At 46.4% G+C, this 21,721-nt stretch overlaps 1 protein-coding gene across 1 annotated transcript in view; it reads left to right on the top strand.

Moving 5' to 3' along the window:
* nav2a (neuron navigator 2a) overlaps positions 1–21,721 on the top strand; it is a gene marked incomplete in the record, with an annotated part of 129,193 nt that overhangs the window by 17,505 nt on the left and 89,967 nt on the right. Inside the window, 1 exon segment of the mRNA XM_029766917.1 lies at positions 18,786–18,903. Coding sequence (XP_029622777.1) covers positions 18,786–18,903 — 118 coding nt within the window.

Here is a 21,721-nt window from a genome sequence, read left to right as displayed (position 1 = left end):
AAGAAAATGGGTGTAATATCAGAGGGGGTGTGTGTGAAATCTAGGATATGTGTGTCTTTTTGTCTGCTTCTCTCTGGATTTGTGTCTTTGTCTTTTTGTGTTTGTGCCACAATGAAAGTCTCAGACAGGAGCCTATATTGGCATTGATAAAACCGGCAACAGCACGCCTCTTTGCTTGCTCACTGAGTGAAGGCTAGATTGCTATCCCAGAAACCATCAGTCCAGAGCGCCACAGCCCTGCCTCCTTCTCTAATTCACACACAGACGTCACACACTGCTAATACACCATTTGATTCTCTGATACTGTTGAAGTTAGACTGTTTCATCTATTTCAGGATAAGGATCTTGGCTTTTCCCCTTAGAACTAGCAGGTTATTTCTATAAAGAAGATCAATACAGAAATGTATACATGGAAAATATAATGTACTATTCAATTATTAATTGACATGGACCTGTTTCTATCATTCTCAAAAGCGGCACAAGGGAACGGCCTCTATCTGCTTTGATATCAGATGCTTTTTTAGAAGTGTTCATTCTGTTTTGTTTGGGTAGAGTTAGTATTCTATTCTGGGGTGGTGCCAGTCTGTTTCTGCTCTCTTGCCAACTCTTTATGGAATTGTCATGCCAAACATGACAGTGTTTGTCTTGACAGTGTGCTTTGGAGTATGCAAAAGCACAAACAAATCACAAGCAGGTCTGGGACCAGGCTATTAGTATTCCTCTGTGACAGAGTATCTAGCCTAACAGTCACAAGCAACACACACTTTTTCATTGTCGTTTTTATGAGCCAACACACTATTTTATAAGTAGTGTTTTGGCACGGTTATATAAAACAGACTCACTGTTGTTGAAGCTGTTGTCATTCTATATTCATATTGAATGCTGCATTACATTATATCAATGTTAACAAACACAATATACTGTATGTATTATGCCCACAATATACCCAGAAATGTAATCTTACACAGTGCATTCGGAAAGTATTCAGACCCCTTGACGTTTTCTTAATCGTTTTTTTAATCGTTCTTTTTACCTCATAAATCTACACACCACATCTACCCCATAATGACAAAGAAAAAACCTGAAACTGAAATATCACATTTACATAAATATTCAGTTTACTCAGTACTTTGTTGAAGCACCTTTGGCAGCGATTACTGCCTTGAGTCTTCTTGAGTATGAAGCTACAAGCTTGGCACACCTGTTTTTGGGAGTTTCTCCAATTCTTCTCTGCAGACCCTCTCAAGGTCTGTCAGGTTGGATGGCGAGCGTCGCTGCACAGCTATTTTCAGGTCTCTCCAGAGATGTTCGATCTGGTTAAAGTCTGGGGTCTGGCTAGTAGGGTCTTTGGGTCTTTGCCGGCATTGTTTGGAGGTGTGGCGAGGATTGGTGCGACCACCTGTTCTTGTCCAGCCAGAGAGCTGTCATCATCGGTGGACATCAAAAACATTCAGAGATTTGTTCCGAAGCCACTCCTGCATTGGCTTGGCTGTGTGCGTAGGGTCGTTGTCCTGTTGGAAGGTGAACCTTTGCCCCAGGTCCTGAGAGCTCTGGAGCAGGTTTTCATCAAGGATCTCTCTGTACTTTGCTCCGTTCATATTTCCCTTGATCCTGAATAGTCTACCAGTCCCTGCTGCTGAAAAACATCCCCCCAGCATGATGCTGCCACCACCTTGCTTCAATGTAGGGATGGTATTGGCCAGGTGATGAGCTGTGCCTGGTTTCCTCCAGAAGTGATGCTTGGCATTCAGGCCAAAGATTTCAACCCTGGTTTCATCAGACCAGAGAATCTTGTTTCTCATGGTCTGAGAGTCCTTTAGGTGATTTTTGGCAAACTTCAAGCAGGCTGTCATGTGCCTTTTATTGAGGAGTTTACTGAGGAGTCTTGCTACTCTACCATAATGGCCTGATTGGTGGAGTGCTGCAGAGATGGTTGTCTTTCTGGAAGGTTCTCCTATCTTCACAGAGGAACTCTGGAGCTCTGTCAGAGTGACCATCGGGTCACCTCTTTGACCAAGGCCCTTCTCCCCCGATTGCTCAGTTTGGCCGGGCGCCCAGCTCTAGGAAGAGTCTTGGTGGTTCCAAACTTTTTCCATTTAAGAATGATGGAAGCCACTGTGTTCTTGGGGATATTCAATGCTGCATTACTTTTTTGGTACCCTTCCCCAGATCTGTGCCTCGACACAATCCTGTCTCTGAGCTCTACGGACAATTGCTTTGACCTCATGGCTTGGTTAATTCTCTGACATGCACTGTCAACTCTTTGACCTTAGATAGACAGGTGTGTGCCTTTCCAAATCATGTCCAATCAATTGAATTTACCACAGGTGGACCCCAATCAAGTTGTAGAAACATCTCAAGGATGATCAATGGAAACAGGATGCACCTGAGCTCAATTTTGAGTTTCATAGCAAAGGGTCTGAATACTTATGTAAATATTAAAAATTTTACCCCCTTTTCTCCCCAATTTCGTGATATTCAATTGCGATCCAATTTACAATCTAGTTTCATCTCTGCAACTCCCCAACGGGCTTGGGAGAAGCGAAGGTTGAGTCATGCGTCCTCCGACCTGCTTCTTAACACCCGCCCGCCTAACCCGGAAGACTGCCACATGTGTCGGAGGAAACACAGTTCAGCTGACGACTGAGGTCAGCTTGCTGGCACCCAGACCGCCACAAGGAGTCACTAGAGCGTGATGAGCCACGTAAAGCCCCCCCGGCCAAACCCTCCCCTAACCCGGACGATGCTGAGGTCAATTGTGCACCGCCCTATGGGACTCCCGGTCACGACGGGTTGTGACACAGCCTGGGATCAAACCTGGGTCTGTAGTGCTGCCTCAAGCACTGTAATGCATTGCCTTAGACTGCTGCGCCACTTGGGAGGCCCCTCTTTTCACTTTTAATCCATTTTAGAATAAGACTGTAACGTAACAAAATGTGGAAAAAGGGAAGGTGGTCTGAATACTTTCCAAATGCACTGTATTTCCAGGTATATTTGTATTTCCTGTACCTGTGCTAGAATCAGATGGAGAAGGATTAGACAGTTATGTCATACATCTCAAGATTATTCAGGAAGTATAAAGGATCATCCTCACCAATGATGTCGTTTGTGTACATGATGTCTGTGTGAACTGAACGAAATGATTGGACTCTCGTCAGTCTGATCCTTCCTTATCTAATTCCACTTCCTGTGTCTCAACCCTGTCTTTCTGTGTGAGGTCACAGCCCCCCCCGCCGGTCCGGGATAACCATATTAATTAGTTCTGCCCATCTGTTTCTACTGGGCTAACGTCAATTCAGAGACCTCCCTTAGATGCCCTTCTCGCCTCTTTCGCTCCTTTGCTCCTTTCCTGCATTAGTGTCACAAAGAGCACGTCAGTCAGACAAACAGGGCCATTGAACGCGGTCACTCCTGGGACCATTGGACCACGGTTAGGCTAACACAATCGGACACCATCGTCGTCTAAACCGTGTGTGGTGGCGTCGATAGGGAGGGTGGGGCCATGAGGTAGAGGTCACGGGTTGGTGGTGATGTCACATGACCTGCAGAGGGTAGGTCGTAAGGTCACCCTCGAATGGGATTGTGGTAGGACTGAATAACCGTTGTAGGCTGACCAAAGAGATTGACGGTTTTTGGTTGTGTTTACACAGAATTCACGGCTATAGCGACGAGAGGTTTCTGGTTTGTCGCCGAAAGGTACTCAAGTTGCTGGTTTATGTTGTATGTTTTGTCCACTTTCTGAACGATTCAGATCTGATTGGTGTGTGATTGATATACCTATCTGATCCTTTCACTTCCCTTCCTCAATATGAACTGGGATGTGGATAAGTGCCCCGGATGCTGCCAATGCGTGATTATGGGAACTCTGTCCTCTGCTGCGTTAAACATTCAGCACTCAGCACCTGCTGCCTCAGGGAATGTTCTGAGCTGTTTTAATGGCTCCGATTTCTACCTGTGTGCGGATCACAATGGCGCTCGACTTGACGTCGCGAGTCGCTGTGTGTGTGTGACTCATTCACTGAGATGCTTTTAATTGCAAAGCTTTAGATCCCCACTTAGGATTTAGTTCTCATCAGGGGGGAGGCTCAGGGATTGCCTGTTTGTGAATAGAGAGAACACACACACACACACACAGGCACGCACACACACACACACACACACCAAAAGATAACAGAAACAACCCAGCACAACCACTTAGTACCAAACACCCTTTTGTTTACCTCTACAGTGACAAAATGGACTCTGTTTCAGTGTTGCTATGTAGAACCTTGTTGTTTCCAGGGATTAAGTTGATGTTTATATATTTATACACATGCCCACACACACACACACACACACACACACACACACACACACACACACACACACAGCAGGTGAAATCTGACCAGCCTGCTCACTGCAGCATATTTAGATGTTCTTTCATTAGCAGGGTCACAGCTGGTACCCATAGCAACCAAGGCCCAGATGGCATTCCGTGATTTGGAGTGTTCCGCCTGACTGCACCATAATGTGAACTAAACTGTGTTATAATCATACATCACATTATTATGGTAATGCAACACTGTCTTTCCTATTAGTTCTGTGAGTTAATGGAGCACAGTCTACAGAGAGAGAGAGAGAGAGAGAGAGAGAGAATTTGAGATGTGGTGAAAGTGTTAAAATGCATTGAATTGATAGTGGTCTATTGTTTCTTAGCATTTCTCCTCTCCGTATATTTTTTTATACCCCCCCCCCACACACACACCCTCATCCCATAACAGCCAGCATCAGGACCACCCCAGCCCCCCCACTCCCCACCTAACCCTCGAGAACCAGGCAGCGGGGGTCCTCCAAAACAAAGCCCTCTTCCGCAATGGGGCTAGGGCCCCATTGTCCAGGGGACACGGAGATTAATTTCCCCCTCACAGGGGTCTGAAACAAAGCACACCCTGCCATTCTCTGCTCCACCACTTAATGGGCTTCTTTTTTTTTAGCTCTTAAACACGTACTAAATGGCCACATCTTCTCTGCCTCTATGGCCATAGTCCACAGTCATTAAATCCACAGATGCTTATAGGAAATGGATGTGTTATAAGGTGAGTTGACAGACAGTTGTGTGTTGTGCTGCACGCTGGCTGGATTGTTAACTATGTAGCTACTGCAGTGGTGTGGGAGAGTGCAGTAGAATTCGATGCGTTTGTGTGAGAGACAAATAGGGAAAGTGTGCTTCTACTGTATTGAAACACCATTTGGGAGCGTGAGTTCAGTAGCTGTGTTGTTGACAGGGTTTCAAGGTCTTCGGGGCTCTTGAAAGTTTTCAGGGCTATGGTAGTGTTGTCGATGCAGCATAGCTAAAAGCATGTTTTGAAAATGTGCCGAGTCCTGGCAGTGATTGTGTATCCAGTAGTTTGGAAATTTTCGCTACGTCTTGGGCGATTCCCAAAGTTCAAATTCGGCTTGTAATTTGTGGTTAGCGGCGGCGGTGTGTGTGTGTAGGGGGTTGGATTGTGCTCAGATGAAGGGCATTGCGCGTGGATCGCGCACACGTGTACACACACACACACACACACACACACACACACACACACACACACACACACAAACTGTGCAGCAGTAAGCTGTGGGTGAATGGTGATCAGAGACTGGGCAAATCCGTGTTTGGTTATGGAAAATAGAACCTTTCCTCTCTTTTTTTAAAGAAAGGAGGACTGGTTAAATAAAGAACACATAGAAAACAGAGAGGGGTAGTTAGGAGGCCAATGTGGTTTGTCCTCTAACCTACCCTCCTTCACCCACTATTCACCCCCTTCTAGTATTATCATGCACCAGCATCCACCCTTTTTTTTGTGGGGGGGGGGTGATCACAGAGGGTAGGAGGTTAAGAGGTCTCTCTCCTTTTCTCTCCTTTCTCTCCTTTCTCTTCTCTCTCTCCTCCCCATATGACGGATGGTCCATTGAAGAGCGATAGCACAATGCCCAGCGTTGCCGAGGGCGTCTGGGGGGAGGGATGCGGGAGGTGGAGGAGGAGGGGTGGAGCGGGAGGCAGAGAAGAAGGGGGTTCCCCTCCATTGGTCCTCCTCCTTTTTCTCCCTCTCTGTGTGTGTGTGTGTTTGGTTTGGCTAGCCCTCAGACAGAGCAGTGGTACAGCGGTAGAGGTGGTGGTGCTCCTCTTGACTGAAGCATTTATTTCCCTCCTCCAGCTGCGGACCCAGAGGGGGTGGAGAGAAAGGAGGGAAGGGGGGAGGCTGTGAGCACCGGCCCCAGGCACAGTGAGACCTGCTGGGCTAGAGATAGGTGCAGGAGCAGGCTCTTTATCTGGATATATATATATATATATATATATATATATATATATATATATAGTGGATTTTGTGGATCTACTGCTTTACGTATTTCTCTGGAACTTTCTTGGATCTCTCGCTCCCTCTAACTTTTTGGACCTATCTTCTTTCTTTTTTCTTTTCTCAAAACCTTCTCTCATTATTTGATCTTTCTCTCTCTACCTCTCATATCTACGGTACCTATCTATCCTCTCTTTCTGTGGATCTCTTCTTGGTTAGTTGGCCTCCTCTGACCTCAGTCCTGTTTCTTCCTTTGGTTCTGATGGATTCTGTCTGGTCCTGGCTAGCCATTGGTCCTCCCATTCCTACCTAGGACAGGTGTGTGAGGGGGGAAGAGGAGGAGAGGGAAGAGCGAGGAGGAAGATGAATGTGCTGCTGTGTCGCTGGGAGCAGAACAACGTCACCATGAAGCTGGTAAATATGTCCAGGTCGTCCCAGGGGTCAATCTGGGCGGGCTTCTTTTTTTTAAAGGGTCGCAGAAGTAGTTGTGAACAGGTTTTGGGTCAGAAGGAGATCTCCTTTAGAGGGTTGTACTTGCGACTGTATTTGTTAGAGATACTGTTCACTGCACTGTATGCACGCTGTACAATTCTCTCACCACCTGGCTAGATTTCTCACTCTCCTCTTGTTGTGTCCTTTCTGCGAGTAGAACACGCCCATTGTATTTCAACGCTCCAAAAAAAAAGGACACTGCAATTACTGTAAAAGAAAAGCTTATTGAACGACGATCCTCTCTTTTCCCTCCACTTGATTCCGGTCGTTCCACACCCCAGCACAGTTCCGTACTGTCCCTCTGATGTTGATCTTGTGTTCGTTTCTGGTTGGAAACGCTCGTCTCCTCACCCAGCCTACAGCGTTCACTGGGGGGGATGAAGCCATGCGTGTTTTCCCCTCACCTAGTGTGACTGTGTTGTACCGATGCTTTGATGTCTGTATGGAAAGTCCAAACAGGCTTAGTAAGGTATTAGCCACCGGAGGTTGAAGAGTGTTGAGCGTGAGACTCTGAGAGAGCATGCGTGTGTTTTTTTTTTGGGGGGGGGGGGATTATTCTTAGAAATTGACAGAGTGATAACAGAGAGACGGGCGGGCGGGCGGGCGGGCTGGCTGGGCAGACAGGCAAGTAGAAAGACATACGGATAGACAGGAGGGTTACTGCGTTACTTCTCTGTGTTTGGCGTCATACAGTGCTGACTGTATTAATAATAGTAAACAGGATCTGGGGCCCACTGATAGACACAGTATCAGTCAGGTACAAAGAAGTCATGTGGTGTGAGCGGATGGAAAATAGATCTCTATATTCATTGAATGACATGATACCTTGTGCCATATAGGAGATCTGAGTTACATTTGCTATTACGAGCTACCCACGGACTGTTCCCAGGTTAACAGACTTGAAAGGAAGAGTGGAATCTCTCTTTTCTTCTCCTTCCTCTCTGTACTAATCCCTAGTTCTTATCTCATCTTCAGCGAGTGACTAGTCAGACACAGTCAGTAAATCAGTCAGTCATAGGTAGAGCAGGCAGGTTATTGGTAGTCTGGAGAGGAGAGATGATAAGACTGTTTAATTATGTACCACTGCCTTCACACAGCATGACTGACAGAAGACCCACAGGGTGCAGGGGTCAGGTGTGTGTGTGTGTGTGTGTGCGTGTGCGCGCGCGTGCGCGTGTGTGTGTTTCGGTGTGTGTTTTTCTCTCTCTCTCTCTCTCTCTCTCTCTCTCTCTCTCTTTCTCTGAGTTTGTGTGTGTGTGCATATTTTCCCATGTGTGAGCGCGCGTGCATGCTCGTGTGTGTGCATATGCACGTTTGTGTGTGTGTGTGTTTATGTATTTCAGAAATTAAATTGACCTTTTATTTTTATGATGTGTAGTCAATGTCCACCACCTACTTCATCCTAATAAAGGACTATTGATTATTGACTGATATGACCTTTTCTGAACTTATTATGGACATATGGGCCACGCAACATCAATCACAATGGAAGACTTATACCAGAACACAAGCAGTATCTTATTGAAATTCTGGGGATGAGAGAGTAGGGGGGGTAGAGCGAGGGAAAGGAGGGAGGACGCTTTTAGGGATGAAAGGAAGCTTTCTCTTTCTCAAGGATAGAGTAGTAGAGATTTTGAGAAAAGTGTGTGTGTGTGCGCGCGTGTGCGTGCGCGTGTTTGTGTGTGTGAGAGAAAGCGAGAGAGACAAGATGGACAGTGTGTGTGTGTGTGTGCACGTTTACATGCATGCATCGCTCTGTGTGTGTAGTGTGTGATAACTGTAAGCTAACTAGCTGTGTATTGTTTGTGTTGCTCAGATCAGACAGCTGTCTATATTGGTTTGAATGGAGGAGGAGGGGCTAATGTGTTTAAGATGGCACTCTGTGCCAAAGAGGGAGGCTTCCACACCAGCCGCTAACACACTTGGCCTTGACAGCCGTGCTGCTGCCACAAGTCTGCCCAATAGCTACAGGTGTAGCCTGAACACACACTCATGCACGCGCACACACACAATCACTCACACGCTTGCACGCACCCATGCACACACCCCATCGGATGATAAGTAACTTCAGTCTTTCCTGTAGATTTGCCCACTTCATAACTGGGTCCATGTGTTTACCATCAGAGTAGAGTCCAGAAGAAGCACACCATCTCAACCTGTGGTGGGGTTGGAAAAGAAGGAGATGAAGAGCAGATGAGATGAGAGGGGGAAGGATGGAGGAAAGAAGGGGGGGGCTATCCGTTGTGGCTTCCAGGCGTTGCTGACCACAGCTCTTTCATATTACAGAGTACAAGCTCAGACATGACAAGGGTCATTTAGGGTGGGCCTGATATCGTTCTGTAGCTATACTGTAAGCTGTGGGCTGAAACCACTTGAAAGAGCTGTGTGTGTGTGTCCACCACAGAGTGCAGAGAGAGAACGTGCAGTTTAGGAAGCCATCCTCAGCCCTAAACCACTACGCTACAGGGACCAGGAGATCTAGATCTCTGCCCTGGTCTGTGGTGGGGGGGGTTTGGTTTCTCAAAGAGTTGGACAACTGTGCTTATAGAAAGACCTCCCCATCACCCTATTTTATAAGCTGAATACATTCGCTCTTTCTCTCTGTCTCTCTCTCTCTCGCTCTTTCTGTCTCTCTCTCTCTCCCCCTCCCTTTCTTGTCTTTATTACCCATTTATTTCTACGATGAGTTGTGACAGGTATTGAGTGGTTAGCAGCAGCAGTTAGACAGCCAGCCCCCCCCCCTCTCCCTGCAGTACAAATTGTTGTCATATCATGCAGCGGATGAATACTGATTTCCCATAAGCCATCTGTTTGTTAAGGTATTCACTGATTGGCTGAAACCTATGGGAGGTCTGGATTCAGGGTCTGGCCTGTCACTCAAATATCGGTGGAGGTGACATCATTCAAATAGGACCAAAGTGTGTTTGTGTGTGTTTGTGCAACAGGGGTGAAAAAACACTTCCGCCGGCCACTCTGTGATAGTGGTAAGCGATTTACCCTAAACACTGCGGTTACACCTCCTCCTTTTCTGGGTCCTCCCCTTCAGATGGGCATTGGGTCGCGTTGGATAGTTATCCATCATTCTCCCATCAGACATCTGGTGCCTACCCTGACATGGGCTGAAAGTGTCGGCCCATGTTAACGCCAGCCCCAGCCGTATGGATGAGGAGAGGACAGAATTGGTTTTGATGGTGATGGAAGGGTGAGGTAGCATGTTAGGCTATGACTGGGAAGTGGAGGTGTGTGTTTACAGTACACTATGCCGCTGATATGATCCTTTACAATGGAAAAACATTAACACTCATATTCATACTCTTCAGATTCACTGCCAAAGGCAAGACGTGATAGTTTAAGGACAGTGAACGTTCTCTCTGCGAAGAAGACATCACATAGCTCGGAGATGATAGATGGGGAAATCTCAAGTAATGAGGGTAGACTTTCCCCTTTTGTCCACCTGTCTCCGGGTTCTCAAATGTGTCAGACCTCCCCTGAACAAGTGTGTGTGCCTGTGTGTGTTCTCTATGTACAGTGCCAGGTGTGGAGGGTATAAGAGGACAGTGAAAAGGCTGTCAGAGGTATTTGCCTGTTATTCTGTTACCTCTGACACATAGGCATTCATCTTGTTTACACTATCTGTCTGGGGGTCTGATCCTAGCAGCATCTTGGGAGGGGAAGGAGACTATTGAGCTGGGATGGGAGGGTTATGAGTCAGGGGTTGGGAAGAGGGGGGGCTGAGAGCTAGAAGGAGGGATAGGAGAGAAGAGTTGACTCAGTGATTGAGGGAGTCATAGAGGGAGAGAAAGAAAGAGTTTAAGAGTGGAGTGCGTTTGAGACGGTGACTTAGAGCAAGTTGGAGAGGAGCAGAGACAGTGCGTGACAGAGTGAAGAGAGGTATAAAATGGGAAGTTGGTAAACAGAGTGGGTAGTAGAGAGAGAGAGAGGTGTGAGAAGGAAAGAAGAGAGCCGTCAGGCGGACAGCGTGGCTATATTTACCACCTCGTCTATGTGACAGTGTTGCTATAACGAGCGCTTATCTCCAGTCCTGTCTTTTTGGGGAGTTTTCTGGACGTACAGCCTCTTTCCCTATTCCTGTCCCCCTCTGCCCCACCTGAGGGGCCTGGATGGCGGTGTGTGTGGGCCTCAGGGTGCCTGTCAGGGGACCCAGCCGATTCTCCTGTGAGCATTTTAAAACGGTAAGGGCCTTGAGTGGCTTGCTGAGAGAGGGTTATGATCTGGGAGAAAGAGACAAGGTGAATGTAGAAAAGAGAAAAACATGAAAAATAGATCATGTATTAGAAGTGGGAAAAGTGAGAAAGGGGGGAGGAAGAAAGAAGTGATGAATGGAACAGGGAAGATAAGAGGAACAAGGAGAAAGAGAAGAGAGAGACCAGGCACTGATGGTAACATCCTAGTGAGAGAGAGAGGACTGATAAACAGAGGGAAATGAAAAAAGAGGGGACCGGAGGTTTAGAAAATGAAGACGAGGGGTCAACCCACAGTAGCTGGTCTGGCGTTGAGCCAGGTCCCTCTGAGGACTTACAGAGGAAATTGTGTGTATTTATGGAGAGTGGCGGACAGGGGCAGGTAGCATGCTGTGTGTACAGTATTTGTATTTGTATTTTATTCCTGATCCCCATTAGCTGCTGCCAAGACAACAGCTTCTCTTCCTGGGGTCCAATCACAATGACATACAATAAAACAATGCATAACACAACACATTATTACACACTACTCTACCATAACATATCTACAATACAAAATCAATAATACAGAAAAATAACAATACTTAAATGTATGTGTGGGGCCTCCCGAGTGGCACAGGGGTCTAAGGCACTGCATCGCAGTGCTTGAGGCATCACTACAGACCCGGGTTCGATACCAGGCTGTGTCGCAGCCGGCCGCGACCAGGAGACCCGTGAGGCTGCGCACAATTGGCCCAGCGTCGTCCGAGTTATGGGAGGATTTGGCCGGCTGGGATGTCCTTTTCCTATCGCGTTCTAGCGACTCCTGTGGCGGGCCGGGCACGTGCACGCTGACTTCGGTTGCCAGCTGTACAGCGTTTTCTCCGACACATTGGTGCGGCTGGTTTCTGGGTTAAGCGAGCAGTGTGTCAAGAAGCAGTGCGGCTTGGCAGGGTCGTGTTTCAGAGGACACACGGTCTCGACCTTCGCCTCTCCCGAGTCCATTCGGGAGCTGCATTCATGGGACAAGACTGTAACTACCAATTGGATATCAAGAAATTGTGGAGAAAAAGGGGTAAAAAGTTTTTTTAAATCTAATTGTATTTGTCACATGCGCCGAATACAACAGGTGTAGACCTTACAGTGAAATGCGTACTTACAAGCCCTTAACCAACAATGCAGTTTTAAGAAAAATAAGTGTTAAAATATTTACTAAAATAAACTGAAGTATAAAATAAGAAGTAATTAAAGAGCAACAATATTCTAGCAGTAGCAAGGCTGTATACAGGGGGTACTGGTACATAGGGGGTAGAAGCTGTTAAGAAGCCTTTTGAACCTAGACTTGGCGCTCCGGTAATGCTTGCCATGCAGTAGCAGAGAGAACAGTCTATGACTAGGGTGGCTTGAGTCTTTGCCAATTTTCAGGGCCTTCCTTTGACACCGTCTGGTATAGAGGTCCTGGATGGCAGGAAGCTTGGCCCCAGTGATGCACTGGGCCGAACACACTACCCTCTGTAGTGCCTTACGGTCGGAGGCCGAGCAGTTGCCATAATAGGCGGTGATGCAACCAGTAAGGATGCTCTCGATGGTGCAGCTGTAGAACTTTGAGGATCTGAGGACCCATGCCAAATCTTTTCAGTCTCCTGAGGGGAATAGGCATTGTCGTGCCCTCTTCACATACATATATATACAGTATATGTATGTGCGTGTGTTAGCATGTGTATGCGAGTTATGTGTGTGTGTGTCTCTTCACAGTCCACGCTGTTCCATAAGGTGTAGTTTTATCTGTTTTTGTTTTAAATCAGATTTTACTGCTTGACTGAGTTACATGACGTGGAACAGAGTTCCATGTTGTCATGGCTCTATGTAGTACGGTGCGTTTTCCAATAGTTTTTTCTGGACTTGAAGAGACCAATAGTGGCATGTCTTGTGGGGGTATTGTATGAGTGACCAAGCTGTGCGCTAGTCGCTTAAACAGAAAGCTTGGTGATTTCAACATGTCAATACCTCTCACAAAGACGAGCTGTAATGCAGTCGATTTGGGACAAGGGTGAGAGGGAAAGTATGCATGAATGCCAACACACCACAGAGGCTCAATATGGCGAACACTCGGGAGAGAAGTTTGAGCCAACTTGGTGTACTGTACTTGCAAAAATCACATAAGTTACAAAATTTTTTGAGTTGTTCTTTTTTGCACCTGGGAGTAGAAACCTCACTTCAGGAGCGCAAAAGTAAACGAGTGAAATTGTATTTTCTGCGCTCAGTGCTATGCCGTTAGCAAGTTGAACAGAGTTTAACTTCCTGGCCAGATGCCACTGTATGTGGCATCTCGTGAGTTTGGGTGTTTTCTTAACGTGGTTCTCTTTCACTTCACTAGATTAAGACATAATGGTATGTTAAGTGTTGTGCTGTTTTAGGCTGCTTTGTGAATGCTGGGGGGTGGGGGGGTTAGGAGCTAGGGTTAGGGTTAAGGTTATGTTTTTGGATTAAGGTTAGGTATAGGATTAGGGAAAATAGGATTTTGAATGGGACTGAATTGTGTGTCCCCACAAGGTTAGTTATACAAGACTGTGTGTGTGTGTGTGTGTGTGTGTCAAGTCAAAGGATGCATGGCAAACAAAGTGAAAGATGAAAGAGTAAGTTAATCCCTTCTCTTTACACATGCATGCACACACACACACACACCTGTTTAGCGTTCCCTACTTCAATCAGTATGCAATGACTAGCTGTGAGAGTATGCCTTTGACATCAAAGCATCCACTCCAATCACCATCTCCTCTCTTCCGAAAGTCCCTACCAGCACAAGTAAAGGGCACGTCAGTGTGATGAGCTGCTTGTCCTCTCCCTCTCTCTCTACCTCCCCAGCCCATGATCCAGCGCTGTAGGGGGAGGCCTGTGTGCGTCATGCCCTCTGCGGGGCATCATATGCTGGATTGATGAGTCAGCAGGCCTGGCTGGTGTTTGGAGGCTGGTTGTGGGGCATGTTTGTGTGGCACGGCCAAGGCATGCAGTGGGAGAGAGACAGTTGTGTGTGGCTTAAGGGCAGCTGTGTGTGTGTTTGTGTTCATAGAACATTGTTGTTAGTTTACTGGTCCGAGTGTGTGACCCTTTAGATGACACACACACACACACACACACAGGTGTCTTGTAAAGGGTACAGTGAGTGGTCAGAGACTGTGTATGAATCAGATCCCAGCCGCTCAGTGTCACATTGCATTCCCTTGAGGAGGGAATGTCCCCCTTACCGATTTACAGCTCCCAAAAAAAGAACCCCAATCCTGGGATGAGAGGGTGGGATTACTGGGAATTTTCGAGAAAGTTGCTGATGTGGGATTTCCCCTCCTGAAAGAATCATTGATTAACAAGTAACAAACACAACACTGATGAAATAGAAAATCCACTCATCATTTTCCCTATTTCACATTTTAGGTCTGTCTTCCCTACTGACTTTATTTACAAACTCAACACTAAAATCGGTTATTATACTATTACAAACACGCATATTAGCGTGGGGGTGGGATGCTGTCAGTACGGTTGGTGGGATGCTGTCAGTACGGGTGGTGGGATGCTGTCAGTACGGGTGGTGGGATGCTGTCAGTACGGGTGGTGGGATGCTGTCAGTACGGTTGGTGGGATGCTGTCAGTACGGTTGGTGGGATGCTGTCAGTACGGTTGGTGCGATGCTGTCAGTACGGTTGGTGCGATGCTGTCAGTACGGGTGGTGGGATGCTGTCAGTACGGGTGGTGGGATGCTGTCAGTACGGGTGGTGGGATGCTGTCAGTACGGTTGGTGGGATGCTGTCAGTACGGTTGGTGGGATGCTGTCAGTACGGTTGGTGGGATGCTGTCAGTACGGTTGGTGCGATGCTGTCAGTACGGTTGGTGCGATGCTGTCAGTACGGTTGGTGGGATGCTGTCAGTACGGGTGGTGGGATGCTGTCAGTACGGGTGGTGGGATGCTGTCAGTACGGTTGGTGGGATGCTGTCAGTACGGTTGGTGGGATGCGATCAGTACGGTTGGTGGTATGCTGTCAGTACGGTTGGCGCGTATAGTTGGTGAGGTTAGAAATAATCAGATATGTTCTGGAAGAGCGGGGCTTTTCCCTGTGATGTGGAGATTTCCCAGAGTGGCTGACAGCGCAGTCAGACACGGATCAAAGGCATCTTCTGGTGTGTTAAGTGCTGTTTTAGGCTTCTTTGCTAACAGGGTAATAACCCTAATACAGTGGGGGAAAAAAGTATTTGATCCCCTGCTGATTTTGTACGTTTGCCCACTTACAAAGAAATGATCAGTCTATAATTTTAATAGTAGGTTTATTTGAACAGTGAGAGACAGAATAACAACAAAAATATCCAGAAAAAACACATGTCAAAAATGTTAGAAAATGATTTGCATTTTAATGAGGGAAATAAGTATTTGACCCCTCTGCAAAACATGACTTAGTACTTGGTGGCAAAACCCTTGTTGGCAATCACAGAGGTCAGACGTTTCTTGTAGTTGGCCACCAGGTTTGCACACATCTCAGGAGAGATTTTGTCCCACTCCTCTTTGCAGATCTTCTCCAAGTCATTAAGGTTTCGAGGCTGACGTTTGGCAACTCGAACCTTCAGCTCCCTCCACAGATTTTCTATGGGATTAAGGTCTAGAGACTGGCTAGGCCACTCCAGGACCTTAATGTGCTTCTCCTTGAGCCACTCCTTTGTTGCCTTGGCCGTGTGTTTTGGGTCATTGTCATGCTGGAATACCCATCCACGACCCATTTTCAATGCCCTGGCTGAGGGAAGGATGTTCTCACCCAAGATTTGACGGTACATGGCCCCGTCCATCGTCCCTTTGATGCGGTGAAGTTGTCCTGTCCCCCTTAGCAGAAAAACACCCCCAAAGCATAATGTTTCCACCTCCATGTTTGACGGTGGAGATGGTGTTCTTGGGGTCATAGGCAGCATTCCTCCTCCTCCAAACACGGCGAGTTGAGTTGATGTCAAAGAGCTCCATTTTGGTCTCATCTGACCACAACACTTTCACCAGTTGTCCTCTGAGTCATTCAGATGTTCATTGGCAAACTTCAGACGGGCATGTATATGTATTCTTGAGCAGGGGGACCTTGCGGGCGCTGCAGGATTTCAGTCCTTCACGGCGTAGTGTGTTACCAATTGTTTTCTTGGTGACTATGGTCCCAGCTGCCTTGAGATCATTGACAAGATCCTCCCATGTAGTTCTGGGCTGATTCCTCACCGTTCTCATGATCATTGCAACTCCACGAGGTGAGATCTTGCATGGAGCCCCAGGCCGAGGGATATTGACAGTTCTTTTGTGTTTCTTCCATTTGCAAATAATCGCACCAAATGTTGTCACCTTCTCACCAAGCTGCTTGGCGATGGTCTTGTAGCCCATTCCAGCCTTGTGTAGGTCTACAATCTTGTCCCTGACATCCTTGGAGAGCTCTTTGGTCTTGGCCATGGTGGAGAGTTTGGAATCTGATTGATTGATTGCTTCTGTGGACAGGTGTCTTTTTTACAGGTAACAAGCTGTGGTTAGGAGCACTCCCTTTAAGAGTGTGCTCCTAATCTCAGCTCGTTACCTATATAAAAGACACCTGGGAGCCAGAAATCTTTCTGATTGAGAGGGGTCAAATACTTATTTCCCTCATTAAAATGCAAATCAATTTATAACATTTTTGACATGTGTTTTTCTGGATATTTTTGTTGTTATTCTGTCTCTCACTGTTCAAATAAACCTACCATTAAAATTATAGACTGATCATTTCTTTGTCAGTGGGCAAACGTACAAAATCAGCAAGGGATCAAATACTTTCCCCCCCCACTGTAGTTGACAGGTTATTCGTGTAAGTGGGTTGGAAAGCACAGGCAGGTCTTTTTAGTGTGTGTGTTCTGGTTTTAGTGAGTGGGACTTCAGCAGCCTTGCACTGTAGCGTTTTGAAAGTAGGACTCTCTCTCTCATCATTTTCCCTCCCTCTGTGTTCCCTATTCTCAGTGCCCTGTAACTTCTTCATATACCCTCAGGGTATGTTTGGATCTGAAGTCCTACACTATGTGTTGTAGTCCTTCCAGTTCAATAAGTCATGAAATCCAGTGATCCACTGGATCCTTTAACCTTTGGTGTCAGTCATTGATTGGTGTCAATCGTGAAAATACATTATTTTGGTTGAAAATGCGTCTTTTCAACACCTTGTGCTCAATGGTTTGATATTCCCCAGATATAGTATATTACAGGATTACATCCCCGTAGAGAATGAACACATATTACCAGCTTTATTTTGTGTTTAGTATATCCCCTTCAAATCAAGGGCTATTGATCGAACATTGGATTTTATAATACCGATGGGGGGCATTCAACTAGAGTCTAGTTACTAGACGTATGTTTCATCTCCAGTAATAATGATGAGCCTACATGAGCTCCTGTGTATGGATGTGGATAGGATGGATCCACCATACTGCCTTCCTCCCTTTACACCTGCCCCCTCCCACCCTCAGGGGTGTCTTTAACTGCTTCCTGTTCTGCTCCAATTATTGACAGCTTCTCATTTTACCTTGTTTTTAATTACACCCAAACCCCTCATTTTACCTGCTGCATAAAACTGCTTCGAAGCACCCCCCACATAACTTTTCGTACTGCAAAACCCCCAGTGTTTTGAGAGAATGTTAGCCTTTGCTTAAAGGCTCGTTTAGCACTGTCTGAGCCATGTTATAGCTATGTGTGTGAGAGAGAGAGAGCCTACTTAAAACAGTGTTTGATGCTCTGTGTGTGTGCGTGTTTGAGATGAAGCGTTCAGAGCAGTGATTCATATGATGAGTAACACTGAATTAGCCCCAGGTCTATTTACCTTTAAAAACACAGAGAACTGGAGTCACATTGTGTGTGCGTGTGCACGGTGTGTGATGCTTAATTTAGCGGGTTGAAATACTGAAGTGATGGCAGCAACAAAACATTGCTCCGATTCATCCGGGATGCCTCAGACAAAAACACTTATGTCAGACTCAATTCGGTTACTCCAGAATTTGATTGACGATTTGCCTTGAGATTTTGAACTTGTTTCTACGACTTTCCACATGAAACACACTCTAGCAACATTTTCTGAATATGTCCGGCATCCCCTTCCCTACCTAATTGGCGTTGTTTCTAATTAAGCATCACTGTGTCCTTACTTCAATGCTTTTGTTTGTTACCAACATGTTTAATCTCAAATCTCTCTCTCCGACCATTTGCATCTTTCTCACCCTCTGCTCTTGCTTGTTTTTTTAATTTATTTACCCAAATAAATCCCTCACCGGCCTTCAATCCGGGAGAGGCAAGCAGCCTTGGAGAGAGAGAGAGAGAGAGAGAGCTGGAGAGAGTTGTCTGCAACAACCAATTACAAACAAAACTATTCCGATTATTCAGACACTTAAATCAAATCCCCGTACCCCTCCCTCGGGCACTCTGAAGGGCCTTTTCTGTCGTCTTGAAACCGTCCAGTCGCGCTGCTGCGCTCTCCGAGCACAATGGTCCCAGTTTGAACACCACGCGGATATATGCCAGTCCCTGAGCCCCAACAAAAGAAAAGGGGGCTACGCGGGTCCTATTCAACCATGTCGTTATTTTATTCGAGTCGTAAATATCTTTTGAATTTGAGTCATTTTTTTAAGTGTTATGGGATTTGAAACACCCGCATGGCTTCTTAAAAAGCAGGGGCGCAATACTTGTGTTTTGCTTTTGATATTAGTCGTTCCCCGGGCGTCTAATAAATGGATGGTGTTTTTTTGTGTGTGTGTGTGTGTGTGTCCTGAACAGATCTATACGGATTGGGCCAACCACTACCTAGCCAAGTCAGGACACAAGCGATTTATCAAGGATCTGCAGACAGACGTTACAGACGGAGTTCTGCTGGCCGAGATCATACAGGTTGTCGGTAAGGGGTACACTTTATTAACCGTCTTCTTCTCTCTCAAGCCTTATTATTACCGTTACTGCCTATGAGTTCAGTTGATGGACTAGACTTCTCATGCAGATACTGTATTTATGCTTTGAAGTTGCAACGCTATGTATACTAATGTATGTGTGTACAGTAATCGCCGTAATGTTACATGCTATTGGTGATGAACTGTCCTCATAAAGGTATTACTTTCAACATAGTATGTTATTGAGGTATTATCAACAAGTTATTATTCTCCAAAGTTGAGTTGGGTAAAATCCCTCATGTTTACCCCCTGAAATATTTGACAATGGTGCAGTCAGTGAGAAGTTTGACTGAGGGAAGTTTTGTAATGTAATGTCATTTTTTTCGCCCCCTCCCCTAAGTCAGAGTCCTGTAATTTTCCCACTTCACAAGCTGCCCTGTCATCTTTTAAAGAGGACGGCTGGTGGAAGGGGGAGACAGTGCCCTGAGGTTACAGCACTATCACATCAGCTGACCAATGACTTATTACCACTCCTCTGCTTCCCAGAGTTCTGTAGAACTGTATCAGAGAATATAGAGGATATTTCTTTGTATAAAGAACACTGCCTCAAATCTCAGAACACACGCAGAACATCATACATTATTCATGTCGAGCACGCACAGAATTAGGAACAAGAGTCATTTAGCGCAGAACACGTCATGGTCCCACGTCGTAGAAACATTTGCGCGGACTAGAGTCTTCGTAGAATTCGGACTAGAATCCGGAGTAGAGAACAATGAAAAACCTTATCATTTTGATCATGCTTCTCTGAAAGTCAAGAGTAGGCTAGCGGGTCTTTGGTCGCGTCGATGGCAGGATGGGTGGGTTTGGAGACACCGAGTCCTCTGTTCTCTTTTTCTTTTGTGTCTTTCGATGCTCAGATTTAACCTCGGTAGTCACTGGATGGCGAGCTTCATCACGGATGCGCATTTGACATAAGCATACATCTCTGATGATCTGTTATGACACAAACTGGGTTGTCTTCCATCCCCTGATATAGTAGACCCCCCATAGACGTTCATTGCAAAGGACGTCTACGGCTGACTCATTTGACTAAGTCTGTCTGGCTGTGTCGCTGGGCGTGACTACTGCTACACTCATGTAACTGAGCTTTATCCCTCTTCCAATCCTAATATGAGTGCCCCATTCACCAGTTCATTCATAGTTTCCTTTCCCCCTCTCGGGGGGAAATATCACACCAGACACCAGAAATATTGCACCAGACAATTTCTACTGAAATCTGACCATGCAGCTCAGTGGGTGTGAAGCAGGGGGACAGAGACACGGGGACAGAGACACAGGGTCAGGGACCTGTCTGGGATCAGCAGCACATTATTTGGGTAGGAGACAACAGGGGAGACCCGAATGACAGATAATGGCAGGGTTTAGAAGAGTCATAATATATACTGAACAAGATGAGAAACGCAACGTGCAAAAATGTCAAAGAATTTACCGAGTTACAGTTCATATGAGGGACTCGGTCAATTGAAATCAATTCATTAGGCCCTAATCTATGGATTACACATGACTGGGAATACAGATATGCATCTGTTGGTCACATATACCTTTATTAAAATGGGGCCTCAGGATCTCGTCATGGTATCTCTGTGCATTCTAGTTGCCATCGATGAAATGCAACTGTGTCCGTAGCTTATGCCTGTCCATACCATAACCCCACCGCCGCCATGGGGCGACTCTGTTCACAACAGTTGACATCGGCAAACCGGTCACCTACATGACGCCGTACACGGGGTCTGCGGTTGTGAGGCCGGTTGGACGTATCGGCAAATGATCTAAAACGACATATGGTAGAGAAATTAACCTTCAAAAATGAACAGCTCTGGTGGACATTCCTGCAGTCAGCATGCCAATTTCACACTCCCTCAAAACTAGAGACATCTGTGGCATTGGGCTGTGTGACAAAACTGCACATTTCAGAGTGGCCTTTTATTGTCCCCAGCACAAGGGACACCTGTGTAATGATCATGCTGTTTAATCAGCTTCTTGATATGCCACACCTGTCAGGTGGATGCATTATCTTCACTAAGGAGAAATGGTCACTAACCTTGACGTGAACATATTTTGTTTTGCAGAAAATTTGAGAGAAATACGTTTTTTTTCTGCTTATGGAAGATTTCTGGGATCTTTTATTTCAGCTCATGAAACATGGGACCAACATTTTACATGTTGTGTTTATATTTTTGTTCACTGTAAATTCCACAGGGTGTGTTTATGTGCAAGTGTTTATCCCCCTGATACAAAGTTTGGACCCACTGGAATAACCCTTTATTTTCCTGCAGTGGGTGGTAGTCAGGTTCCTGTGGTGGAGATCCACAGTGGGCCCCACCAGGCTGTAGTGTTGGCACAGTCGTCAGCTGTGAGAGAGAGAGAGAGAGACCTTGTCTCAGCTGCTGTGGGCTGGGCCTCTAAGGGAGGGGGGAGCCACACACACCACTTCTCCCAGCCAATTTTGCCTGGCCCCTAGTGGCCCCACACACATTTGCTATAACTAGATTGGGTTTCATCTCTCAGAAGGAAGAGGGGGCAGTGACCCTCTCCACCCAGTCACAGGCCTGCTCTCCTCACTTACTCTCTCTGGCACTGAGTAGGAACATGCTGGAGTAAGAACCAGGGGTAACACCAAGAACACCTTTCTCTCTCCCTCTCTGTCTCCCTCTCTCCCTCTCTCTCTCCCTCTCTCCCTCTCTCCCTCTCTCTCTCTGTGTCCCTCTCTGTGTCCCTCTCTGTGTCCCTCTCTGTGTCCCTCTCTGTGTCCCTCTCTGTGTCCCT

This window comes from Salmo trutta, chromosome 12 (genome assembly GCF_901001165.1).
Source record: "Salmo trutta chromosome 12, fSalTru1.1, whole genome shotgun sequence".
NCBI classification, from domain to species: domain Eukaryota; kingdom Metazoa; phylum Chordata; class Actinopteri; order Salmoniformes; family Salmonidae; genus Salmo; species Salmo trutta.
The sequence above is the reverse complement of the archived record's forward strand: the minus strand, read 5'-3'. Positions and strand labels throughout refer to the sequence as shown.